Raw genomic sequence first — 27331 nt, forward strand, 5'->3', positions numbered from 1 at the left:
CCCCAGAGAGACCCCACGGCAGGGTATTTACCCGTCCTGGCCCAACTGCACCTCTAGACCTTGGGCCTTGCCCACAGGTGTCTTTGGTCCTGTAACACAGCCCCACCACAGGGGTTAAATGCACAGTGTGGGGCTAGAGTCGCCTCCTTCTCTTTCCCGCAGTTCCCTCCTTCAAAGGGCACAGTAAGACTGAGCTGGGTGCCGGGGGTGAGGATGCCAAGGCCACTCTGGCCTCCCTGACTCTGCACCCACACCTTCACCTACGGAGCGGCAGCCCCGCCACACGAGCCGTGGCTCACAGCTCCCTGCCCTGAGGCTGAGGGCTGACCTGGTGGCCCACGGTTTTCTTGTGCTCCTTGTTGGAGGCTTTCAGGGGGGTTCTGGCGGAGCGAACGTTGACCTTTGAAGACGTGGCGGTGGCAGGAGCGGAGTCTCCGTCTTCGTGGAACAAGTCGGCCACCAGTGGGAACTAGAAACAAACACAGGAGTAATATGGAGCATGAGAGCTCTTGGGCTTTTGGCTGCTTAAACCTTCCCAGAGTAGCTCCCCAGTACACACCCGAGAGGACGGGAAACACACGTCCACACGGAAACCTGAACCCCAAAGTCCAGAGCACCATTATTCACAATAGTCACAAAGCAGGAACAACCCAAATGTCCATCAACTGATGAATGGATGTGGTGAATACACACAATGGAATATTATTCAGCAACATGAAGGAGTGAGGTCCTCATTCATGCTACAACATGCATGAACCTTGGCATGAACACGCCAAGTGGAAGAAGCTGGGCACAGAAGATCACATAGTGTGATTTCATTTACAGGAAATGTTCAGGGATCAGAAAGTAGTTTAGTGTTTGCCAGGGGCTCGGGGAGGAGGAAGGTGGAAGGACTGCTACTGGGGACAGAGTTTCTGTCCGGAGTAATGAAAATATTCTAGAATTTAGAGTGATGATAATTGTACAACTTGGTGAATATACTAAAACCATTGAAACCACTTTAAACGGGTGAATTTTTGGTATAAGGATTACATCTCAATTTAAAGAAAGGAAAGAAAAAAAGTAATTTTCCCAGACAATCTTACTTAACTTTCACCTACAAAGATGGGCAAAACTTAAAAAAAAAAAAAAATTAAATGTTGATGACTAACTAAAAAAAAAAAAAAAGAAAAAAGATGGGCAAAACTTCCTTCTCTTGTGGTGTGGTAGAAGGTAGCTATGGTCTAATAAAATTGTTTACATTTTTCCACACTTATTATTACTGGATCTTGTAAAGCTATTTAACTTTCTTGAGCCTTCTCTTCATCAATAAAATGAGAATAAGACTGTATCTGTTACGTGGTGTTGTTATGAGACTCAGTAGGAGGACCTGTTACTGCTGTGTGGACCAGGGAGAGATCAGGCCATGCATGAGGTGCTGGTAGTGCAGTGAGTCCCAGTCTCAAGACACAGTCCTGCCAGCATCCCTTGGGGAAGTCAATGCTGGGGACAGAAGCAAGTGTTGTGAGGCCATGACCACAGGCCTGCCGGTGGGGAGGGACCAAAGGGAGCAGCAGGCCCCATGCTCTACCCCTGAGCCACTTCCAGCCCCAACAGAAGACAGGCTCACATGCCAGTGCCTCAGACTTCAGGCTCTGCCCTTCCAATCCCCTGCACCTCTCTTCCTATAATCCCCAATAGATGGGTGTCTCCCATCTTCTACCAATTCTGAATGTGCTAGTCTGTCTTCCAGGAGCTCCACAATCGGATCCCACTCACCGCCTCTCAGATAATACGTTTTAAAGCAATGAAGTTGGTCACTTTGCTGTCCCATAGACCACCACACTCATTATGCCCATCTCTACATCTCTGCTCACTGTTATGCTTATCTGAAACACCCACTCCCTCCTCCTCTCTGCTCAACCCAAGAGCCCCATCTCTCAAGGTCCAACCCTGCATCCTCCATGACCCTTTCCCAGATCACTCCATCCATGCGTGTCTGCCTCCCCCAGGCTCAGCCTGTGGCAACTGGGTCCCACCTGAGGTCTGTGCTGGGCCCTCCAGCCTCCTGGTCTTCCCCCTTGATGGAGGATGAGAGCTGAAGAGAGGACTAAAGGAGACAACCCACGGAAGTATGGAGAAGAGTGCCCGGCATACAGTAAGCACTCAATTATGATCTAGTTTTATTATTTTTATTAGGGGGTATATACACAAAAAATCTTGTCTCCATTGTCAAACTAGGAAGTTGTATGCTGAACTGAAGAGGAAACAGAATCACAGAATTTAGATCTGCAAGAAACAAAGGTCAAGGCTCACCTTGCTGTGGCTGGTGAGGGAAGAGCGGTGCAGGGAGAAGGGACCCACCAGAACCGCATCATGGCCCACACGCCCGGCAGCGGCACTGGCTCAGCCGGGGCTGGTAGTTAACGGCTGAGCCAGGGCTGGAGCTGCTGAGCCCGGCACCCTCTCTGAAGCCCTCTTCCCTGAGACTCAGCAGCTCCGCATTCCTCCAGCTCTCTGCCCACTTTTCTCATCTTGTGCTCTTTTCCTGCACCTTTCACTGGCCCATCTCCCTGCATTTCTCTCCTCTGAGTTGCCGTTTCCCAAAACTGCATCCTCACCACTGAACTGTTCTAACCCTCATCCCCTGGACGGTGTCATTCATGGCTTCAACCATCACCTTTGAGCCTGTCTCTCTAGGCCTGATCTTCTTCCACCACCATGACCCACAGTGCCAACTATCTGCTCACCATCTTCCTCCTTCCTCTGGGTGTTCCACTGGGAACTCCAAAGTCAGGATGGCCCAAACCACCCTCACCTGCTGGCTTTCCAGATTTAGATTACAGATCCGGCCATCACCCTACTTCTTATCCTAGTCAATTACCAAGTTCTATCCGTACTTAAGTTTCAGCAGCCCCTTCTTAATCAACCAGAATGCCACTGCCCAGGTTGAGGCCCACCTCCACCCTCCCCCTCCCAGATCACTGTAGTCACCGGCAAACTTGAGTGCCCACCTCCAGGCATACCTTCATACAAATGCATTCTCCCCCACAGCCAGAGTTTCCCCTGAATGCAAACGATATCCAGTAACCCCTAGTTTACGGACTCGCTGGTCCTCACTGTCCACGCAGGGAGCCAGCTTCACACATGTTAACTGAGAACAGGGGGAGGGGCAGGGAACGAGGGACTGGAGGAGCGGGAAAGGGCAGCCCAGGACGGGAGCTTCGTAAACCGGTGCCAGGGAGCCAAGGCACATGTGAGAAAGGGCCAAGCGCCCAGTCACAGTGGCGCCCAGAAATTTCCATAGGGAAAACAATTAATGGGAGGCTGAAGCCAGGTTCATATTTTAAAGACAGTGATTCAGGCCGTCAAGTCAACAAAACACAATTATTCTAATTCATATACTGAAATGGACTTCCAAGATGTTTGAGTCTCAGGGAGAAGTTACCAACTACATGACTACAATGTTGGAGGGGTCTGATTTATAGAAACCATTTATAGTGGCTTTTTCTGTGAAAAAACCTGTTAATTTCTAAGGTCAGGAGCATATATCAAAACCACATGAGGAGAGTATCTTAAAATTTAAGTCCTTTTCTCTTGCTTCAATCCAGAAAAATTATGCCTTTTATTTATTTGCTATATTAAAGGATTTATTAGGACAAGAGAACAAAACATGAAAATTTCTCCTCAAGGCAGATTTTAATCTATATTGCCACTGGGCTAAGGGAAAAACACATTTGGGAAAAAACACAATAAAGGTTTAGCCTAGAGAATTTGTATTTTATTTTAAAAGCTATGTTTTAATTGTAGATCCCTGCTTTTGAGACTACATTTGGAAGTGGCTGGGTCTCTGGGATGGAGAGGGAGAGGAATTTGTTGGAATATGAAATCTAGGTGGGAGGCAGGCTTCACATCCTATTAAGAATTTGTATTTCCATGCTCAGTGAACACACAGGGACATTTAGTTTGACCACAGGACTGAAAGACCAAGAGGTACCATGTTCAACCTTGGGCTGTGGGCAACAGCAAGAGACTGGGCAAGAAACACGGATTACCGCCCCGGCCCACCCCCAGTCCACCAGCAGGGTAAAGGGGCTGGACAACAGGGACAACGGTGTCCCAGGAGTGCCCAAGTGTAAACAAACCCAAAGTCTCAACAAAAAGTAGTTACCATGCTCTTTTCTGACAGGATTCACGCAAAAGAACACATTTCTGAGTGAGAGAAAGCTGTTTTTTCTTTAATTGACTAACTCAGTTATGCTTTTAGACCTATTAGAAAGTCTATTCATCAGCTGGCTGACCCGTAAGGGAAGCACTACAATTCATCTTAGGGCAGCCCCAGGAAACAGGATCCACCTGGGTCTTTCTAGAAATTTGCTCCCTTCAATCTTGAAAGCACTTCGATAATACCTGCAGACAAACCAGGCACTTCCCTGATACTGTTTGTCACTTGTTTTCAAAGTGTCCATAGGTACTGGCTTTGGTGTTCTCTGCTATTCAAGTCTATATATAGATTTTAAAAGCCTGAGGTAGATCTATTTGAAAAGGGATTAAAAGAAATATGAAAACTTTCTAAAGACCACTTGACAGTTTCAGAAAAATGTCAATTACAGCTGTACACATAGTTGGTAGCTTGGAAATCACGACTATTCAGTTCTGTTCAGTTGAATGTAAAATTTCTTTATATCAGACATGTGAAACTAAAATAAAATGCACTATAATAACAGTTTGATTGGAATCTCTTGCCTAGAATCTTATCTTTAGAAGCTCTGGCTGTAAACATAATAAAAAAATACATTTTCTTTTTAATCAATTCTTTTACATGGTAAATGTTAACCCTTTGGGAAAAATAATCTTGAACTTTTAGGTAAGAAATACTTTGTTTCAAACAGTTTTAAAGGGGATTTGGAGGAAAAGTCTTAGCACTTCACTTTTTTTAAAGAAGGAAAGGGGGGACTTTTCTGTATTGCAGAGGATGAGTGTATTGTTTTATTGACTAAAGTTCTCTCTTACATTGTTACCTATTTATTCTAAATATTGGTAGAGGCTTTTTAACTACCAGCACAAACTGATTTTAAACAGGAAGCACCCCCAAATCATTTAAAAGCAAATGTTATACAGTGTGTCTATTCAACAGCTATTTTATATATATAAAAAAGTAAAAAAAACATAAATGTATTTGCTCAAAATGGAATGTGTGTGTAACCTATAAGGAACCTAGCAGTGTGTAAAGCAATGGAACGTATACACAATCATCCCTGATGAGTTGAAGTCGAGGGAGAAAGGAGACGGGGGCAGAGCATGTTTAGACTTTGTCTGAGCTACTTCATCCTGACTCCTGGATGCCAGGGATTGTCCCAGCCCAGGGGAGGCAGCTCAGGACCAATACGGTCTACCTGGCCTCTGGACTGTACCAGTCTTGAGATCCCTTCCGCAGGGATGGCGTGGAGAGATGGCATCAGGACTGCCAGCTGAGGAACACTGGCCCAGCACAGCCCTCGCTGCCCAGCACCTACTGGCATATACCCTGGACCCACTGCTCATCCCTCGGACAGACAGTGCTACCCTGGAATAGGATATCTACAGAGGAAAAAAATCCTCCTTTTGAGATCTTTTTTCCAGACTGATAAATTATTGCTTTTTACAATAAACATTAACAAGGGACCCCCCCCACCTTTACTATCTAAAACAAATCAGTGTTAGTAACTTGAAGTCACATTGTAAAGAGGCATTTCTTTACTTAAGTCTCTATTTAAAGCTCTCTGATAGCTGAGAAAGCAATTAGCTGTATTACAGCCTCTTAGGCAGTGTAACTGGCTTTACTAATTACATTCTCATTAACACCGTTTTATTTCACTGCTCTTGGTGGGAGTTCTTCAAACACCCCTTTGGCTGATAGGATACATGGGAGTCTTCCATCCCACGCAGCTTAATTATTCATGATGCTTTCTTAATTTTTTTTTATCAGAGCTGCCACACAAAAGAAAAAAGCTAACAGATCTCCCCATCTCAAAAATTTCTTCAAAAAAAACTGTATTCATATATAGGATGTAAGGTTTAACCATGCTTAGGGAGGAGAGAACCAATAAAAAAACTGGGCGTTAACTTGATAACATAGAGCCTTTTATCTTTCCAGGTCTTTATTTTTCTCTCTGCTTTTAAATGCATCTTACATGAACCTTGTGGGACTGCCGTGAAAAAAATTTAAAGAAAATGACAGAGGCTCAGTAAACTATGAGCTTTAAAAATGCTACCATGACAGATGTTGCCAGACGCGTCCATCTGTCCAAATGATTTAAAGCACATTTCCAATCACTCTCTGATTTGTAGCTGCAGTCTGTGTAGATTCTATCTGTAAGTGTTTTAGTGACCTAGTGCCCATCTTTGCTTTCCATCTTCTGGGATGTCTAAAATGGGCTGCAGTGGGTCCAGGGTGCAGCGTTCTCAACCCTTCTGTGACGGTCTGTAGGCCTAGAAATCCCTCCTGGTTAATCTGAGTGCTGCTGGCCACCAGCACCACACCTCCGAGGGCTTGCTGCAATAGGGGCAGGAGGCACTGGCAACAAGGTCATTTTGGTTCTTTAGAAATGTTAAGCTGGTGGAGGGGAAGGCTAGGTTTGTGGCAGGTGGGCAGGGAAGGGAAGGGAGTCGGTACCTTTTAAGAGGAGATAACAGACGTATTTGACACCCCAATTTAGCAAAGCTATAGACTTTTGAAGTGCACACTGTTTGACCCTTCAATTCCACTTCTAAAAATTTACCGACAGACATGACTATGCAAGTAAGCAAAGAAATAGGTAAAGGGCATTCCTTGCGGTATTATTTGAACTAGCAAAATACCAGCAGCTGTTCAAAATAAGAAAAAGAAAAGAAGTGGACATGTATTTATCTGGCAAGATAGCCAAGATACAATGGTAAGTGAAAAATTAGGGAGGACTACATAAAATAGAATCCATTTCGATCTTAAAAAGATGTACCAGTATGTTTTTATAATCAGAATGGGAATTCATGAAAAGATGGGTCAGGAGTGGGAGAGAATACTTTTTTTTTATGTATTTCCATACTATTTGAATTTTTATGAGCCTGTATTTCATTTCTAATAAAGATCCAGTACTCCCAACCTAAGATGATGCTCCTGTTTAGAAAAGAGCCAACACTGCAGGTCTGAGACTGCCATCTTTGGAAAGACCTGCTTACAAGGTTGACCCTTGGCTGGTGTCTGGAAACATGCTTTTTGGGGGGAGTTTTCCACAATCCCTGATAAGAATAGTTCACTGTGCCTGTTTATGCAAACAATATGGTTTATGCTGAACACCTGCTTGCCTGTTGGGAGTCTGGAACTCTGGTATGTGCCAGGCAAAGGGTGCCCACATACCTGACTCCCAGTGGGAACCCTGGACACCTAGGCTCAGGCGAGCTGTCCTGGCGGACAGTTCACAGGTACTGTCATAACTCAATGCTGTGGGAATTCAGCACATTCAGTGCGACTCCCCTGGGGAGGACTCTGCAAGTCTGTGCCTGGTTTCCCCTGGACTTGGCCCCATGCACCTTTTCCCTTTGCTTTGTATTCTTTTGTTGTAATAAATCACAGCTATGAGGATGACTGTCTGCTGAGTTCTCAGTCTTCCTAGCAAATGGTTCAATTTGGGGGTGATCTCAGGGACTCCCAGCACATCCCTATTACTTTTGTCCATATTATCCTGGTCGAGAATGCCTTCTTTACCTTCACAGCATTACCAAAATTTATGATTAAACTGTGTATCTCTTCCCTAGACTCTAAGTTCCATGAGGTTAGCTATATGTACTTCTTACCCCTATAAACCACACAAATATTCAATAAAGTTTATTAAATAAAGATAAGGAAAAACTCACTGACTAATCAAAGATGATCTGCTAGAGAGAGTGTGAGAAACTCCCTTTTAGATTCTGGGTTCCCTGAGAGACACTCAAATTAAGACAAAAATCAATGGCAGAACCAAACTCTGCATTTAACAGGGCATCCCAGACTCTCTACCCCAGCCCCTCATTTTGTGCTCCTACCTGAAAGGAGAAATTTATAACAAGACAATAAAGTTTCTCAGCCCTCTAAGGCCACTGTCACACTTTCAGGAGATCATAGGCCTCTAACTTCTAAGACACACACGATGAGGAAACGTGCTCAAACCACCCACTTCTACTCTCTCCCTGTGGTGGTGTCTCTTCTCCTGTCCCCTTCCATCCTTGCAAAGAATGGAAAGTCATGTTAACCACCATAGACTAGAGGGCTGAACACTTGGCAGGCTGAGGGGTTAATCTTGCACCCAACTCCAAAATGATATGCACATTTACCCAGAGCCAATTTGTCTCAGTGACAACTAATTTCCCGATGTCCCAAATATCCGGAGATGACACTGGGTTGGGGTCTGCCCCAGGCTGCTCACGTGCTGGTTCTGACTCAGATCCTCCCTAAACCCCTTGCTTTGGAGCCATGTGACTTAGTGGGGTTTACTTGCCTTTAGGTGTTTGGGTCCATTTTGCTGGGTGTATTCTCTCCTCACCCTACTGCATTCATCTAAAGCTTATCACAAGGAGAAATCAATTTGCCTTCCTAGTGTTACCAGGCCCCTGCAGTGAGCTCAGCATCATTTGGTGGGGGAGAAAGCCTCCTAACTCCCAGAGAGTCCTTTTCTGGGTTTGCTGTGAAGGGATGAAGCCAGCAGCAGCATCTGCACGGGTGCATTGGCGAGCAGGCTTCAGGTCGGGGGTGACCGTGCTTCCTCTGCCCACACCCCGTCTCTTTTCAGTTACTGTATGTTTGTTCTTCTGCCCACTCACAGCCCACTAGAATGTAAACACCTAGGGGGTAGAATCGATCTTACTCGCCTTTGTACCACGCCGGTGTGTGCAGGGCAGTGCCTCACAAGGCAGGTGCTTAATAAACCCTTGTTTAGGTGAATTGGTGCCTTATTCCCTCTACCTATGGAATGGACACAACATTTGCTATCTTTCTGTTATGCTCATGAGAAGGAAATAACTGAAATTCTGCAGGTAAGAGAAGGTAACCATCCAAAATAGTCGATTTAAGTGTCCTTAAATCCTATTTTCTATTCCAATTAAGTTTTTGCCTATACGGAGGTTCCAACCACTACTAAGCAGAAATTAAATGCACTCATTCTAGGATTGGAAGCGTTTCAAGTGTTTTCACACCTGCTGGTCGGAAACGGAGGACAGAGGACCCGATGGGCGCCGGCAATGCTTTCTTCATGACACTCACCGCCGTCTCTCCCGACAGTCACCTCCTTTGCTGCCACCTCCTTTGCTGCTCCCACTGCCACATCCTTCCATGAGCTGGTATCCTTCCCAGTCGCCTGTGCCATCCTTTGCTTTCTTCCCTCCCTCAGGCCGCCCACAAGTGCCTTCAGACTTAAATTACCTACAAGCCCCTCGCCCCCCCTCCCCCCGACCCCAGCCCCCGCACATCTCTGCCTTCCCGCACTCCGGGGCGGGGCGGGCGGGTACCACCACGCCCCGCCCCGCCCCACTGGCTGTGGACGCTCCGCCTCCCCGCTTCCCGCGCTTTTTACCTTGCTGGCCTTCAAGATGTTGATCTGTTCCTCATATACCGTGTCTCTGTTTTTCTCCAGAAAACCATCTGAAAGGTACTCTACCTGGGGTCGTGGCAGGAAACAGAAACAGTTAGTGCTCATTTCTGAGCAGGGACCGGCAACAGCTTCTGGAGTAGTTTCATCTCAAACATATAGTGTTTTCTGAAGAGTCGTGAGTACATGGGAAACCCAAAGATGCTCTCATTTAAAATGCAAACCCAAGACGTGATCAGGATTTACGTAGAAGGAGCTGAGAAAAACCATATTGTTTTAAAAAGGAGTTCTCATAAGATGGCCTTTAATCAAAAGCTTCCTCTGGGTGCTCTAAATGCAGCTTGTCAACCACACCCTAAATCTACTGAATTAGAACTTGCCTTTGAGCAAGACCCCAGGTGACTTGCATGCACAGGAAAATGTGTGAAGCACTGGGCCAGTGCACACAGAACTCAAATCCATGCAGAGAAATTCTAAGTTTCCACCAGTGGCTGGGAAAGGAGCCACCTGATGAAGAAGCCACTCTTTCCTTTTCTCTCTCAAGCTCCAGGAGGGCAGACAAGTCCCCACCTAAGAGACTTCAGGCCGCTTGAATTCAAAGGTCAGCTCCCTCTTGCCCAGGAACCCTGAATTCATCTCAGGTGAGGCTCAGGGAATGCAGAGCCCATCAAGAGGAGACCCACCTTATCTGCAAAGTGGACGACAATGAAGGCCGTGTTGGACATGCGGGGTTTCTGGAAGTGCTGGCTGCTGGAGTGCCGGTCATAGAGCTTCTGAGCCCAGTTCTGGTCAGTTCCTTTGGGGACCTGTGGATCCACACAACCAGGTGCTTTGTAAAGAGGAAAAAGGAAGCCAAGAGTTGAGGCAGAGTGATGGAGTCTGCCAGTAAGCTGCTGTCGTGAGGCTGGATTCAGTGCCCAGACGTGGACCTAACTGGACGTGGAAAGCAGGTGCAACTGTGGACACTTAGGATCCCACCTGGTGTGCTCTCCACATACCCTGTGGGCTGGCTCCTGTGGCGTCCACTCAGCCTCAAAGAACCTGCTGGTTGGCAGATGTTGGAAGAGTTGGGAGAGGATGAAGGTGGAGGCCAAGGTCACAGAAGCAGAGTCACAACCCACAGGATAAATCTTTTTCCCCTTTGAGGGGGCAGTGACTTCAGTGCCATGAACACAACACATCCACCACCAGAGCCCAAGCCTCCGCTCACTCCAGGCAACTCTGGCAGCAGGAGACCCACACTCTCTCTAAGCTCATCTAAATACCAGCGTCTGGGCTCAGTTCAAGTCCGTCCTTTTCTCTGGAGCCTTTCCTGACCGCTCTTGATCTCATGTTGGAATTCCTCCAGTTTAGCTCTGACACACACACTGTCTAATATTGTTCATCATTTGGATTTTGTGCATTGTCTTTTCTCTATAAACTCTAAGTAAGCTTGTGGGGTTTAAGAAGTCTGTCTTACTGCTTTATTCCTGCCCCTCAAAGAACTTAAAATTGGGTTCCAACCATGCCTTGGGTACTAAGTACCTAGTGACTGAGCTACACGGTATAATCTCTGCCTCCCCCAAATTTAAATTTAGAGATTTCACTATATTAAGAATTCTGAAGGGCAGCCTCTTTCAATATCTTCAGAGATGGCCTCAAAAGTGAAAAAGCATCTTGCTTTATTCAAACACAACACAGAGTCACGGTGACCACCACTCAGATTATCAAAGATGATGGCACCTCTTCTGATGGGAAGGTGCTCCCCCTTGTCATCCTTAAGCATCACTGCACACCCCTTTCTCAGTTACGGGCCACTAACTGGATGAGGTAGGGTTGAAGGTGACCCTGGCACTGGCCATTTAAAAGGGGCTTTGTTTAGTAAATTAATAAAAACCTGTGCCATACGGAAAATGCTTACACACTTGAGAACAAATTTCTCAAACACTTTGTAAGCAGATTTTTCTCAATATTCAGTTTAGTGTAACTAGTATTGAGTATCCAGCGCTAAGTACCATAGATTTTTAAAGAAAACCCTTTCTTAAAGCAGGCTATTAATTGTATTGGGCAGACAAAGTAAAATGTATTTAATTCAGCATTTTAAAATATATTCTGTTTTATATTTCTCTCCAAGCATCCTGGCTTAGAAACACCAGGTACAGGAGAAGCAAGAGGCCAGCCTGGCCAGGCTGTCAGGAAGCGAGGCTGGAGGACAGGAACACAGTGGACCCAGGACTGGCAGAACCAGAGCAGGCAGGACAGGAAGGGCCAGACCATGAGGAAGAGCCCCATCCAGGTCAACTCTTACAGTTGTCAGTATCAAAATCATCTCATCTTGATGTTAGCAGACTCCATAATCCTACATATTCTCTGATTCAGACTTGCATCAATCAAAGAGCAAAGGAGACTGAGAATGAAGGTTATGTGTATACATATTTCCTGACAAGGGTCAGTCTCTCTTCTTACGCCCACCCTCGACTAAAAATAAGGGCCGGCAAGAATTCACAACAATTAAGAATCTCAGATAATACTAAGAAACTTACTGCCTGGCAGATTTCTATCCATTTTAGATGTATTAACTCATTTAATCCCTGCAATAATCCTGTGAGCTATGGACTATGGTTATACACATTTTACCAGCTGAAGAAACAGACAGAGAGGTTAGGTAACTTGCCTGAGGTCACACAGCTGGGAAGTAGCAGAGCTGGGGTTCAAACCACGCCAGGCTGGCTCAGGAGCATGTGTTCCTTGCTATGACACTCTCCTGCCTGACAACAGTTTTAAAGGCAGCCACAGAGGCAGGGTTGGGTGGAAGGCACTCACTTCCAAAAATATTTACATATAAGTAGATTTAAAACAGGCATAGGAGACAGAAAGCTAATCTTGTATTATGATAAAATCTAGATTGTGGCTATCAGTAGCTCTAGAATATGCAGTGAATAACATCCTTTAAAAAAAAAAAAGAATCTGTAAGTGGCTTCCTGCAAGCTTCCTTACTCTCCTCTCAAAATAATGTGCAGAGGGCACTGGACCAGGAGCCTGAACCCCAGCTCTGTCCTCGTCTAGCTGGGTACCGTCCCTCAGAGGTCTAGTCCCTCTGACCTGCTCTGCTGGCCATCGGTCACATCAAGAAGTGCAGGCCCCACCTATGTGAAATGTCCAGAATAGGCAAATCTAGAGAGAAAGGAAGTGGATGAGTGTGGCCTATGGCTGTGGGGGGACGGAGAGTGACTGCAGATGGGTTTCTTTCCGGGTTGATGAGGGTGCTGTAAAATCGATTGTAGTGATGATGGATGCCCAACTCTGAATATACTAAAACACACTGATTTGTATATTTTAAATATGTGAGCTCTGCTTATTCCAGTCTGTCTGTCCAACTGACCTTTCACCCAGTTGTCAGGGAGATTCGTCCAAAAATGAGGCCCATCCGATCACATCTTTCCCCTGCTTCACACCCTTCCAAAGACGTCTTCTCTGGGCAGGCAAGGCAGGCCTCCCATACCGGGTGGTTCCTGCTTCCCACTCTCACCTGCCACCACCACGGGCTCCAGACAAATCGGACTATTTCAAGTTCTGTGACATTCCCTTTGCCCAGAACACTGCCCCCTCCTGCAACCCCTGCTTACACAGCAGTGCTGGGGATGCTTTCTCCCGCCTAACACTCTCCTCTCAGTGTTTCCATTTCCCTGTTATCATGGGAGAGCATCTTGGGGGCATGCTGAGGGGCTAGGGGTCAGGTGGTTATGAGGGAACTCAGGGTTTATGGGGGGGATGAATGTGGGAAAGCCACCTCTCCTCATACCCCTGCAGCCTTCAAACCTGTTCGCAAACAGTAGCCTCTTAGGCAGTGTGTTCAAAAACCACAAACCACTGGTCTTAACATAGACTCAGCTCTCATGAGAGCAGGCGGGACCCAGGAAAGGAAACAGAAGGGTGTTCAACCCCCAACACCTGCAGCCTGCTTTCATTCTGCTGCACATTTCATTCTCCTGATTCTTACTCTGCAGAGTCTACCTGAGCATGTCTGAGGCAGCTCCACATCCAACAGGATGGCTCCTGAGAAACGCCAAGCTGCCCAGTTGCGACCAACTCCATAGGAATCCCTAACCTGCTCAGGTCAGAGCCATGGGTGCTTCCAGAGGGCAGCAGGTTGCCTTAGTCTTTAAAGTCAGATTTATTACACTATAAACTCCATATAGTAAAATGTACCCTATTTAAGGGTGTGGTGTCATGACTTTCGACAAAAGTGATAACTGTTGGTTTAAAATCCATCTGTTACTCGACGCTGTATCAGATCACACTCTGCATGCAGCCCGGCAGTCTCTCTGACTTGGTGTGCCCTGCCCTCGATGCTGCTTAGCTGTCACTCTGCTGCCCTCGGGCTACGGCCCAGGCCTCTTCCAGCCTGCTCTGGGACCTTGACCTCCGAACACGGGCCCTGGTCCCTACCCATAGCTGTCCACGGGCCCCGCCCCCCTACTCAGGCCACACTCTTCCCAACAGGATTCTGTCCCTCTTTACCCTTCTCTGGCCGGCAGGGAGATCCTTGCCTCCTCTCCTAAGGGGTTCCCTCTCAACACCAGACATACAGTAGGTGCATAATACATTCTGGGTGCCCAGCAGGAGTCTGAGTTAGATGCAATCTTAAAACTTAAATCATCTAATTTTATACAGACCCAAACAGAAGGTTCCACAGAGCCTAAGGCAGAGACCATCCATATAGACACAGCTGGGTTTTATTTCCCCTTAGCTTCCTGGAAGTGAAACAGGAAGTGTGCACTTGGTGGGAAGACTGAGAACTGGAAGGTCCGGGATCCCTACTGCTCCTGGAATATCCAGCGCTGGGGACGTTACTTTTAAAACTCCTGTGCACTTGCACCTTGGGCCTCCCTGCCACCACTGCCTGCTTTTCTACCACCCTGCTAAGCACTTGATCACCACTCCTGCAACCACCTGCTCCCCAGCCCCGCACTGCTCAGGGTCTCCCCACCCCAGCTCCAGCCCCACCCAGTGGCCTGAGTCCACCCTCTAGACAGCAGTCTGTGGTCTCTGTATCTGTGCACTGCGATGACTGTTCTCACTGCTGTGACTTGACATTCCTGGGACATGTTCCCGTGGGTAGTGGCACCTCTGAGAACCTCAAAACATGAGCCAAAACAAACCCACAAGTGGCCCAGGTTTGTCTATCAAAGGCAGGGTAAATCAATGAAAATCAGGCAGCTCCCCAATTCACAGAATCAATCCCCCGAGGCACTGAAGCGTTCCTGCAGAGGTGTGCAAGCACCAACGGAGAGGCCAGGCCTCCAGGGCTGTGGTTTACAGTCAGCGCTTCATCACAGGGCCAGGCAGAGCAGGGCAGGACAAGCCACCTGCCTCACATGCCCCTCAGAGCCTGGTACACACAACCCTGGCCTTCACCACTGGGTAGGGAGCGAGGAGCTGGAAGCCCCCAGGAGCCAGGGCCTGGGGAGCTTCGCTGGCTCAGCAGCCCAGAGCTGGGGTTGGACAGAGGACACTATGTCATCTTTGGGTTGGGGGGTGTGGAGCTGGAGAAGGTTACGGAGAGGATCACAAAAGAGACAAAAGGAAGGGGAGTGCGTTCCTGCTGAGCACTGGAAGGGAGCTGTTGGTAGTGCACACCAAACAAGAGAACGAGTGAGTGGTGAATACCAGGAGGACACCCGAGGGCCTGGGCTGTGACTTCTGTCATTTAGCCAGTGCCACTCAAGGCAGGGACAATTGGGCTATCACCTTTACTACAACTCACAGGTGGGGCAAGACAAGGCACACACCTGCCACACTGAGGAGTCAGCCCTTCCTGGGTCTGACTCGATGAAGCCCTCAGATCTGAAAACATGCTGAAAACCATCAGATAAAAACGTGCTGTGGATTTCAGTGTGTTTTCACTTTGTCTTCCACTGTTTCATTAATTGTTCCTTCTCAGTTTCAAAGGCAATGAAACGAAGAGAGTCCTTCTGGAAGGGAAATACCGGCTCTTCCCAAACCACCACGCCACAAGCCATCCTCTACAGGTAAGACACAGGAAACCAGAAGAGAAAAGCAACTGGCTTCTTCCCTTTCAATAACAAGAACCACGTGGCTTCCACATCTTTTGATTAGCATTTCCAGCACTGCTGGAGTTGGGATGGCAAAGATGATCCTGGGCTCTTGACCCTCCCTCTCGGGAGAACTGTCTAGAAGATAGGGTCCTTCTCTCGGCACTGAGGAGATCGGGAGCTCCAAATCCACATGACCACCACATCATGCCAAACCATAACACTCCTTCTCTGCCAAAGAGGCCCATGTTCACCAGCACAGCAATACCTGCCAGTCACGCTCAATGTGTTACCTTCTAGCACCTTCTAGTATGCGGAACAGACACCAACGCTTCCCTTAGCAAACTAAAGGCCAACTAATCACAGGTGAAATTCCAGCTTTGAGAGCGCACACGTTCCCCTGCACCACACGGGCATCCTCGGCCCCACACTCCAAGCCTGGAACTGAACTGATTCAGAGACAGCCTCGCCCGTTTTACCTTACATTCTTCATCCAACAGGTCCAGGATGCCCAGCTTAGCTTCTATGAGGTCGATACAAGGTTGGTTATCATAAAAATCAATCAGGGTCCAAGGGATCTGCTCCTTCATGTATTCCTCTTGCTCCAGCTTGAATACATGCTAGTGCAGGAAGTGAAAGGTCGAGGTTAGTGAACTGCAGACACACCTTAACGTTCAACTCCCTGAGCTTCGCCCACACAGGTTCTGAGTCCTAGCGGATGGTGCATCCTTGCCAGGAAAGGTTTGGGCACAAGTCACAGTCACGACTGCAGAAAAGCAAAGCTCAGTTAGGTGATCCTCACTCCCATGTGAACCCCTCCCTAGGACACTAATAATCACCTGCACTGTCATACCCCAACCGAGCGCAGGAAGCCTCACACCTGGCTTGCAATTACTCAGACACCCCAGAATCTCAGGCTCAGAAGGAGCAGGAGTCAAAGGGGGAGGATCACTAACCCCCTCGACTCAGCTGCCCCGATTCAGACCTCCTTCTGTGCAGTGGGGAGCGTCTGCCTAAAGCTGGGGCACCACCAGGAAGCCAAGGTCAGGGGAGAGCTAGAGCTCTGTGACCCCTGTCCCCCACCCGTCATCTCCAGATCCAGAAAAACCTACCGAGTTGAACTGTTGCTGGAGCTTCTCGTTCGCGTAGTTGATACAAAACTGCTCAAAGCTGTTCACCTCAAATGTCTCAAACCTGCAGAATGGAAAGAGCAGAGGACAAAGACAGACACGTCTCCTTGTACCAAAGGAACCACTAGGACTTCAGCAAGGCCGCCTGCATCCTCTGCTCCCACCCAGCTCCACCCTTAGCTCCAGCACAGAAGTCCCATCTGCTCTTGTGCCCAGAGACCACTGTTGCAGGTATCAGCACGGCAAGAGTCCTATTCAATTAGGACAGTAAGAATGCATCTTTTCATAATTAGAAAAAGTACCAAAAGCAAGAAAATTTGGAAAAAGCAGGTGTGAAAAAGAGAAAGTCACCCGTGAGTCTATCACTCCAACTAACCACCAGTTACACTAGGACATGTGGTCCATTTCCTCAGCAATTTTACATTTTTGGAGGAAAGTAGAATTATATATAAAATTACAGCTGTGCTTGTCATTTAACTTCCCATTTGACATTTAACATCTCCCCGGGCCACTGTTCTGCCTCACGGACCAGCGCATGGATCAGACGCGCTGCTTTTGGCCTTGGGACTGCACAGGTGCCCAGGTGAGGGGACACGTGGGACTAGAATGTAGTTGATGTCCCCCTTAAGTCTGGGAGGGAGTGTTCACCCCAGAGGGGACAGCTTTTTCCAATTCACACAAAGGCGCCCCCGGGCTGGCAGTGGCCCCCATGCAGATGAATCAGACTTTGACTGATAATCACCTATTGCAGGATATTTTGGTTCTTTTTCCACTTTTTAGCTGCTATCACTGCTGTGACAAATATTGTTCATACATATTTGGTTTTTTTAAAATTCTTTTTTGGGGGGGAGGTTATTTATTCATTTATTTTACTGGGGATTGAACCCAGGACCTTGTGCATGCTAAGCATGCACTCTACCACTGAGCTATACCCTCCCGCTATGTACATATTTGAATTCATTATTTTCTTAGGATGCTATTCTAGAAGGAAAATTACCATCTCAGAGTTTGTCTTCCTAAATGGTAGCAGTAAATTCACTTTCAGAAAGATGAGACCAATTTATGTTATCACCCCACCCCCACTTCCATCTCAACCTTCCAATGTGTGAATGCAGCTTGTTCTCCTAATACTGGTTAATGATTTTTTTAAATTCATGTTTTACTTAGAGTTTATGTACAATAAGGTACGCCAATTTGAAGGGTACATTTCAATGAGTTTTTGATAAATATTACACTGCATGTGTTCACCACCACAGGTATAGAACATTTTTATCACCCCAATCGCCCCCAAAAGTTCCCTTGTGCTCCAATCAGGTCAGTACCCCCCCTGCCCCTCACTGTGACTGTTAATGCATCACAGCTCTTTGGTCAGTAACGTAGATTAACATTTAAAAATCTTTGATTACTTAATACATGAAAAATATTTTTGTTTGAATTTCACTTTCTTTGATCATTCACAGAGCTCGATATTTTTCTGCATGTGTGTACTAGTCATCTATATTTTGTGAATTGTCTGTGATTGCTGGTGAATTATTTGTTAGGTTTTAACTTTAAGAATGGACTTGTCTGAGCGCTGTATACTTTAGAACGTCAGCACTGTCACCCGCTGCTCCACTGAAATGTCTGCAGTACTGCTCCACCACCACTGGGGAAGAACTGGCACCTGCAGAGAGGAAGGCAGGTGAAGAGATGAGGGCCAGACATGGTCCCACCTGCAGGCCTCGTCTGTTACACGTGAGGGGTTTGGATTTTACCATGAGCAATGAGGAGAATTTGAAGGATTTTAAATTAAGAAATGACAGCCAGACTTACATCTTAGAAATGCTGTGATTTGCAGGAATGCTGTGATGTGCAAGACTGAATATAGGAGGTCGAGTAAGGCAGTTATTACTGGAGTAATAATCTAGGAAAGATCCAATCAGGGCATGACTTAGGCTGGTGGTAACCAAGTAATGGAATGGTTCTAAAGACATTAAGGAAGGTACAAATGAGAGGATTTTAAATGACCAATGGGCTGTGCAGGTGAGATTCACTTGTACAACCGAATGGGTGTGGTAACCACCAACCTGGGAGCATTTGTAACAGCACCAGCAGCTTTAGCTGTAAGCGACTGGGGCCACCATGTACGCAGAGCAAGGCATCAAGCCCAGGGGATGAGAAGGGGCAGAAATCTAGGAGGAAGCGGTACCCTTTTCTTATTCACACAATGGGCTGACCAAGCTGGCGGGGGCCCTGTTAATCCGCACCTGCTAAGGCTAGGCCCCCAAATGCTTCATGAGCTCTCATTTAATGCCCACAACAAACAAGGGTTGGGGTCTATTACTAATCCCATTCCACTGCTGGAGAAACTAACCTGCCCAAAGTCAGACTCAGTAGACAGAAGAGCCAGTTTGAACCCAGAGAGTGATTTCTGAGACCACATTCTTAAGTGAGAAAGGAATAAAAGGAGCATTTAAAAAAGGAGGAAGAGATGACTAGGAAGGGCTGTGGACAAGAGGGTAACTTCCCAGAGGAGGAAGTGTCAGAGCACATGGAGAGTGGGAGGGCGGTAACATCTGTGAGGGACCTGGGCTGGGGGCACAGTCTTCAGCCTTCACACCTCCAGCCCTCTCACTCTAAGTATATGGACAACTGAATTTTCTGTCTTATATAAAATTATACCAGTCCTTCCAAGTAGATTGTTCTCCCTAACTATCACTCTCAAATAGAAATGTTGAAGCTGCCCCTAGTAGAGTTAGGGATGATGGTGGTGATGGTGGTGGTGGTGGTGGTGGAGAGGTAACATCCTATGCAGAAGGACCAGCAAAAATAAATGCATTAGAAGTGCAACAGGGCCAGCTCAGTGCCAAGGCAGTATCAGGCTGCTGCTTCTCCTCCTCCCCTGTGCCCCCCTGCCACACACACACCAAGGTATAAGACAAGGAGAAGTGGGGAATCATTTTGAGATCAAAGGAGTCAACTGCTTGGAGACAACCATATTAAAGAACTGCCTTTCATCATACCCATGTCAGAGGAATAATTCTAGGTTAATAAAACACGATCAAAGATGCAAAGTCCAAGCTGGAGGCCCTCCAGACCATGCAGGAGGGAGGCACTGTGCCTGCCAGTCAGTACCTTGGACTGGAGTCCTCCCAGTCCAGATGACAGTCCTATCGATGGAGTTATGTCTCTTAGAGCCTCGTTTCCTCTCCCCACAATCCCAATGCACCCCAAGAAAGGCTGCTGATGACAGCCAAACTCTAGAGGAAATTTAATTAATAAAACCCAGAGGGAAGATAAAAGAGCTACCCTAGCAACTGACTAGGTGATAGCAATTGCGTGCGCTTCTGGAGCTTGTACTGAGCCCCACAGATAAAGGACTTCTTATCTCCCACTTCTCATTTTTTTTTTAAGGTTTACTTTGGTAGCACTCCACAAAGAACATTCTCATTAATTTGAGGCGGTCTGAATAAGCTCATAATTTCCCTATTTCTAAGATATTATCTGGTAACGATTCCTTTGCCGACTAGTATAATTACCGTAATGCCTGAGGGCCAGGGATGAATGAGGGGTTTGGGTAGCTTGGAAAATGTCTGAGATGACTGACCTCAGAAAGCCACAGATAAGGAGATAGGGCAACTTCTCCTCTACAATGAAATTATATTTGTAGTCATTCTTACCATCAATAGAGATGATTTTTTAAAATAAACACAATAGATCAGTTTATAGTTCACAACATTAAAACGTTACAAAGAAATTTATCCATGAGGGGGAGTTGGATTTCTTCTATAAAATCAACGTTGAGACTATTTAGGCCAGAATCCTTGGGTAGGAGAAAGGTCAAAACACAGAGTGAGACTTGATGCCGAGAGCTGAGCTCTGTACTCATGGTGGTACAATTATCATCCCTATTTTCAATGTTCTCCTATCTTCAAAACATAGTCAGAAGCAGACGATTCCCTTCTCATTCTACCCAACTTCAGGGTGGGGTAAGGGATACAAATGCCTCTGTAAAAATAAGGCAGTGTCTGTGGGAAAGCGAAACTGCAGTAAAAAGTAGTCAACCCATCACTTCTGGTTAATTATCAACCTCCAGGAAGCACTTACTCCAGAGCAGAGAAGCAAGGAGATGCTCTGAAGGCTGGGAAACAGTTCTTTCCCTGGAGCTTGGGTCAAAGGAACTAGAATTTCTTAGCTTAGCCTTGTCTTTCTATTTTACCAAGACCACTCTTACCAAAGGTGGGAGGAGGAGATATGCGATATAGGTCAGACACAGAGGGGGCGTCCAGGGAATGATCACTGAAAGTCAAGGAAATCCTCTCAAGGTCTCTTTCCTTCCTGAAGCCCATGAAACCTCACGGGGGCACCATGCAGTCTGTTAGGGAGGCCAACCCTTTGGAACTCTTTACTGAACAATCTTGGGGTGCCAGCTGCACCTCAGGATGGCAGGACTGGAATTCTACACATGTACTTCTCTCTGTGCCTGGACGTGCCCACACAGGACTTGTCCTTCAGGGAGAGCAAGGTCCTAGGTATCACTCACATCTCAAGGTCAAGAACAATTATTCTTCTGGAGGACCTAAGTCCATTCAGCTTGCAATGTGCTTCAATTCCAAGATCCTCTTCGTGCCTGGAAATTCCATGTGGGACAGGAAGATGCCCACCATATAGTAACCCTCTCCCAGTCATCAGTCAACTGTCCCAAGAACTGTAAGGACTACAAAGAAGAGCAAGTCATGGATCTTGCCCAACAGAGCTATTAGGAAGGCAACAGGGAACCAGTACATGGAATCTCCCAAGGAACAGAGATTTTGTGTGTCCTAGGATTTTAAGAAGGCTGAGTTCATGCGGGTGCTGGCATGGACAGAGAAAAATGGGACTTTATCTGAGCTTTAAGTGTATGTAGTGTATTTGGCTCCAGGTATGCTCCAAAGGGCTGCATCAGAGCAATTCTGGAGAGTTAAGCTTGACTTTAGAGCATTCTAAGTTACAAGGCTCTCCTGGGAGACTTAGAGATTCTAGGGAGAACCCAATTGCTTTGGGTGATCTGCCGGATCTGAGAACACTGGGGCTGGCTATGCATATCCACTCTGAGGAAGACATGTCCAGGGATCTTCTGGGCTATCCAGGGTTGGGTCACTGTTCTCAGGCTGAAGGGTAAATGCAATCACTGACATCTCCCCCTCTATTCTCCATGAAACCTTTCCATACTGGATAGAGGGAATGGCTAGTCTTCTCCCAAGAACTAAATTGGAATTGTAAGATTATCCATAAGTCTATTTTGAAGAGTGAGACCAAGAAAATAAAACAAAGAAAGAAAGAATTTCCAACAAAATGATGAAGGCAAATGGTGGGCCTAAGAAGTTTACTTAAAATATATCATTAAAGGCAACTTATGGAATGGTAGAATATATTTCCAAATCATATTTCTGAAAAGGGGTTAATATGTAGAATATATAAAGAAGTCTGACAACTCAAAATCAAAAAATAAATACCTTGACTTAAAAACAGGCAAAGGACGTAAAACATTTCTCTAAGAAGATATACGAATGGCCAAGAAGCACGTGAAAAGATAATCGCTCATCATTAGAGAAATGCATATCAAAATCACAATGAGATATACTTAGTAGGATGGCTACTATCAAAAAAGCCAGAAAACAAGTGATGACAAGGATGTGGAGAAACTGGAACCCCTACACACTACTGGTAGACATGTAAAGTGGCATAGCCACTCTGGAAAACAACATGGCGGTTCCTCAAAATATTAAAGATAGAATTACCATATGATCCAGCAACCCTACTTCTGGTTATATATCCAAAAGATTTAAAAGAAGACGTAACCACACACCCGTCCTTGTTCACTGCAGCATTGTTCACAATAGCCAAGAGGCAGAAGCAACCCAAATGTCCATCAGTGTATGGATACATAAAATGCGGCAATGCATACAATGCGGTGCTACTCACCTGTAAAAAGGGAAATCCTGTCACTTGCTGCAACATGGCTGAATCCGGAGGACATTATGCTAAGTGAAATAAGCCAGCCACAAGAAGACAAATACTGGATGATTCCACTTACATCAAGTATGTGGAGTTGTCAAAATCACAGAGACAGAAAGTAGAATGGTGGTTGTCAGGGACTGCGGGGAGGGAGTCTGGGGAGTTGTTTAATGGGTAGAGAGTTTCAGTTTTTCAACATGAAAAAGCTCTAGAGATCTACTGCACAACAATGTGAATATAGTTCTCATCACCGAATGGTACATGTAAAAATAGTTAAGATGGTAAATTTTAGGTTGTGTGATTTTATAACTACAATTTAAAAAATTTAATACATCATTTAAAAAGCACTGAATAGAGTTCAGCACAAATTTAAAGTTACACAAAACCACAAGAGACATAGAAAGTAACACGAGGGCTGTGAAGGATATAAAATCCCAGCAAACCCCATTTCCTGCTTCCTGGGGTCCCAACTTCCCTCTGCATCCTCCCCATCGCCATTCCTCAGCGGCAGGCATGAACCTACCCCCACCTTGCTCCAGAAGTCTCCTAGGCCAGCTGTCCGCACCAAGAATGAGCTGGCCATAGCCAACGCCTCACTGACCTTGGCAGTTTGAAAGCTCAAGTCAAAGACAAATAAATGTGTGTTTTTCCCAAATTGGAGCTATTTATTTCCAGTTGCCTCAAGGATGGGAGAGGAATAAAGGATTACGACTGCAATTAATCGAGCCTGTAGAGGCAAATGCTGGTTAATGCAACATGAAAAGGAGACCCCAGCCAAAAGCTGCCTGGCTCTCTCCAATTAATTTCCATCCCCTGCCTAGTAAGAAATACCCTGCAGGCAGCGTCACAGATCCTTAGTCAAGGAAAAGAGCTTGGCTTGGTTGGCTAAATTGCTCTGGGTGTTGCTTGCTTTGTACTTTCAGGAGCGGGGGCAAGAGAGCAAGACGTAGGGAAGTCATGCTTCTGTGGGAAGGACACTGGGTGTCTGCAACTGCTCAGGAAGAGACCCAGGGAAGAGTCCCTGAGCAGGGGAATTGGGGACCAGAGTCGGGGTGGAGGCAGCTGAGGCTCATGCCTTTCACTAGGGTGCTCACAGCCTTTTCTACCGTCTGAACTACCTACAGTCAGAACATCGCGATGAGGCGGGGTATGTGTGTACGATGCTGGCGTGCACACTGCTTGCATGTATGTGTGTGTGTGTGTGTGTGTGTGTGTGTGTGTGTGTGTGTGTGTGTGTGTGTGTGTGTTTTTATTCACTCTAGCTGCTGATTCTATGGTAACATTTGAGACATTTATAGGAAAATCTGGAGTGACTCATCTAGATACAGAACCCCTTCCAGTTCTCTGTAGAATGAGCTTGACTGGTGAGCCAGTATTTCTCTAGCTAGGCGCCACAGCTAATCTGGGGACAGCTACCCCAGTTGAAGTAATTAGTGCCAATTAGTGTAAGGGGGCAGTGATTCATTTGCCAGCTTTGCACACTTCTAACCTAATTCAGAGAGGGAGATAATGCCTTATTCCTTTCCTCTCAAGCAATGGGGTTTAAATGTATTGAGAAACCTGTCCCCACCCTCTTTCCTATTCTCTGCAGCTTCCACATGCCCTCTGCTCACAGATGACAAGGAGGAGCAAGAAAATCAAAAATATTAGGTCATCCCAAGGGCATTTCTATGTGCTCCAAGGTCTACCCAGACTGGGGCTGAGAAACGAGAGAAACAATGGGAAAGACGGTCTCCTTTCCAGTCTTCGGTGGTCAGGGATTTGGGTAGGAAACTCAAAAAATAAACAATAATGCTGGCATTTTCTGATGCCATGGAGGATAAAATGCTCCTCAGAGAGAATCACGTCCCATCGTCATGCTGTAAATAAAGCCTAAAGACAGGAGCTAGTTTGCAACGGGAGGCAGCTGGCTAGACAGGAGAGTAACAAGCATGACGCTCACGTTCACATAACTGAAAACGAAAGATCTGGTGGGTTTCTGAAAGGTGTCTTTTTTGAAAGTTTCTGAAAGATATCATCTGGTGTCTTTCAGGTGACTTCTGGTGACAGTACATAGCTCAATGCGAATTCCCGGATTCCACCAAATCTTGTCATTTTCTCCCAGATTAAGAAATGATGTCACTGACCTGATAGATCACAAACAGTATCTCCAGATTCAAGTCACCTGCTTTCCTGTGGTGAAGTTTCTGGTTTTAATCTCCTAAGAGTTCATTACATACCCTCTGACCCGAAAAGTGAACCAAATGTCTACAACAATCTGTCAGCAGACCAGAACCGTTGAGAAGCACACGTACGTACATTCAGGGACGTCTGTAAGTGCTTTCTTGTCGATGAACAGCCCAGGTAGGCAGACAGCTGCTTAACTCTGACCCTGCCTGTCTCTAACTTGCTGTGCTGAACTCTGCCAGCAGGGCGTAAAGCCCACACTGCAGTGAGCGGACGCAGGAGGAACCGTGTGTGGCATTTCTCTCCCCTCAGGAAGAGGGTGAATCACTTTCTAAATGTGACTGCTTTATGATAAAGTTTGAAAAAGCAAATTAGCTTCTGAGAAAGAACAAGGATTAAGAAAAAAGAGAAAGAGAGAGAAAATAGCACAGCAGGCCCAGAAGGATGCACGGGGGCAGGGAACCCCCCGTGAGTGTGCGTTACATGGCCCCGCGCTGCCCTGCCCTGTGATGGGACCCGTCCTCACTGGAAAGCTATCACATGTTCTCAAAGGAACCCGTGGCCACAATGAGACGAGGGAGACACACAGGTCAGGAGTTGGCACCCAAAACAGGAGGTGGAGTTCTCTGAATCCTCACCCACCCACGAACAAGTGCGCCTTTCAAACCACAGACAGGTCTTCGCTGTGACCTATTTCTCCCCTTTGGGCAGTCAGGCCAGGACTGTAGAGAAAATAAACTCAACTATAAAAATTAAATGGCAAATATAAGCACAAAACCTCAGTTTGCAGGCGCCCCGCTGATACCTTCAGACTCAGGAGCACCAGGAGCCCAACACACAGAGGGCCCCCCACTGACAAGCGAAGCCTCTCACTGGGGAGCCCTGGGAACAGGCATTGAGGATGGTCTGTAGCTGTGACAGAACTGAGGCGTGATACTCTGTGTATCAGTGACACTGCAGTCATCATATATTTATATGCTATTAACAACAAGTCTGCATATTAATCTTCCCAAATCGAAAACTTAGTAAAAATAGATTCTTGCCCAGGTACTTCGTCAGGTAGGAAGAGAATTGGGTCAGAGAATGCAGCCTGAGGTTCTCTGGGTCTTACACCAGAAGGTAACACTAAAGGTGAGCTTTTTGGAAACCCAATTACCTGAAAGTGCTCATGGCAGAGGGAAGAGTGACACAGAATTAATTACTGACTCTCCCAGGGTGCACAGACTGGCCTGCGTTGCTCTGCCCAGAGCAACCGGAAGGCTGAGCCAAAGCAGGCACGAGACGGACCAGGAGGAGAAGCGGCGCCTGCCGTCGCTCGGCTGGAGCCCTGGAGAGCCCCGAGAGGATGCCCTCGCCTGCCTCCCCTTGGGGTCACTCTGCACTGTGCTCCTCATCGCCGAGGCGGCTTCCTTTTACCTCTGCTTTCTCCTACCACTGGGACTGTGATCCTGTTCCAAAGGGCTTCCCCCACCGCCCGTGTTCTACCCTCTCTTTGAAAGATCACAGTTCCAACCTCACCTTCCGCATGAAGGAAGCTCTTCCTGACTGCGCCAACAAGCATGCACCCTTCTGCCTGTAAACCGGCGCAGCGCTAAGTGACCAAGCCCTCACGCTGCCCCTGCTACAGCTCCTGTAGCTCGTGCACACGACTTAACTCTTTAGCACGTTCTGGAGGCACTTGTGATGCCAAAAATCAAGTTTCCTTCTTCTTGCATCGCTGCCACAGCATGTGACATGGTTTGATTTGAAGCCCAGTGACGAACAAGAGCAGCAGAGAGGGACCAGGACGGCGCACCTTTGCCCGGGGAAGCGGCCGCCTCTGGAGGAGGCTCTCCTTTCCTGCAGCCTCGACTCCAGGTGCGCGCTGGCACAGCGGCCCACGAAGCGGTTGTTTCTACTCAAGCATCGTGGCTCTTACAACTCTGCACTTTAATGGGTCCAAATTTCTATTTTAAGACAGAAGCCATGACTTCTATGATATAAAGATCCAGGAGGATTTCATCTATTATTAGCTTAAAGAGGGCAGGACATTGATCATAAAAGAAGTGCAAGGGAGGTTTCAACCCAGCACATATAATTTCAAACAATTTGAGAAGGACCTGGAAAAACCCTCAAAGAGGCTGTGGCTCAAAACTTCATTTCAAGCTAAGGAAACTAAAGATCAGAAGGGCTGTGATCTGTAGAGGGCCATTCAGCTAGCTGGTGACAGCACTGCGCCAAAAACTCAAGTGAACGCCTAGTGAAGTACACTTTCCACCATGTTGCCTCTCCCTGCAAGATACGCTCTTATAATAGTCCTTTCCGTTAGGCTAGGATTCTGAAATGAGAAATTTCAGGAAGGACCACACACAGCATCCATCTGTATAGCACTGGGCACAATCATGGTGTTAGAACAATCACCCTGATTGGTGATACAGTGAATGAGGTTGATTGTAGATTTACATAAAAACGAAAATGAAATATGAAA

The 27331-nt window shown here is 46.7% G+C and overlaps 1 protein-coding gene across 3 annotated transcripts in view; it reads right to left on the reverse strand.

The window, feature by feature from the left end:
- The window catches only part of MYO5B (myosin VB), a 293346-nt gene that overhangs the window by 74866 nt on the left and 191149 nt on the right, over nt 1–27331 (reverse strand). For all 3 annotated transcript variants that reach the window (XM_031441933.2, XM_064480330.1, XM_064480331.1), the window contains exons 11-15: nt 16705–16786; nt 16072–16212; nt 10241–10363; nt 9543–9626; nt 329–469 (exon numbers count right to left, since the gene is read on the reverse strand). In XM_031441933.2, coding sequence (XP_031297793.2) covers nt 329–469; nt 9543–9626; nt 10241–10363; nt 16072–16212; nt 16705–16786 — 571 coding nt within the window. The remainder of the gene's footprint in view (nt 1–328; nt 470–9542; nt 9627–10240; nt 10364–16071; nt 16213–16704; nt 16787–27331) is intronic.

This window comes from Camelus dromedarius, chromosome 28 (genome assembly GCF_036321535.1).
Source record: "Camelus dromedarius isolate mCamDro1 chromosome 28, mCamDro1.pat, whole genome shotgun sequence".
In the NCBI taxonomy this organism is placed as follows: domain Eukaryota; kingdom Metazoa; phylum Chordata; class Mammalia; order Artiodactyla; family Camelidae; genus Camelus; species Camelus dromedarius.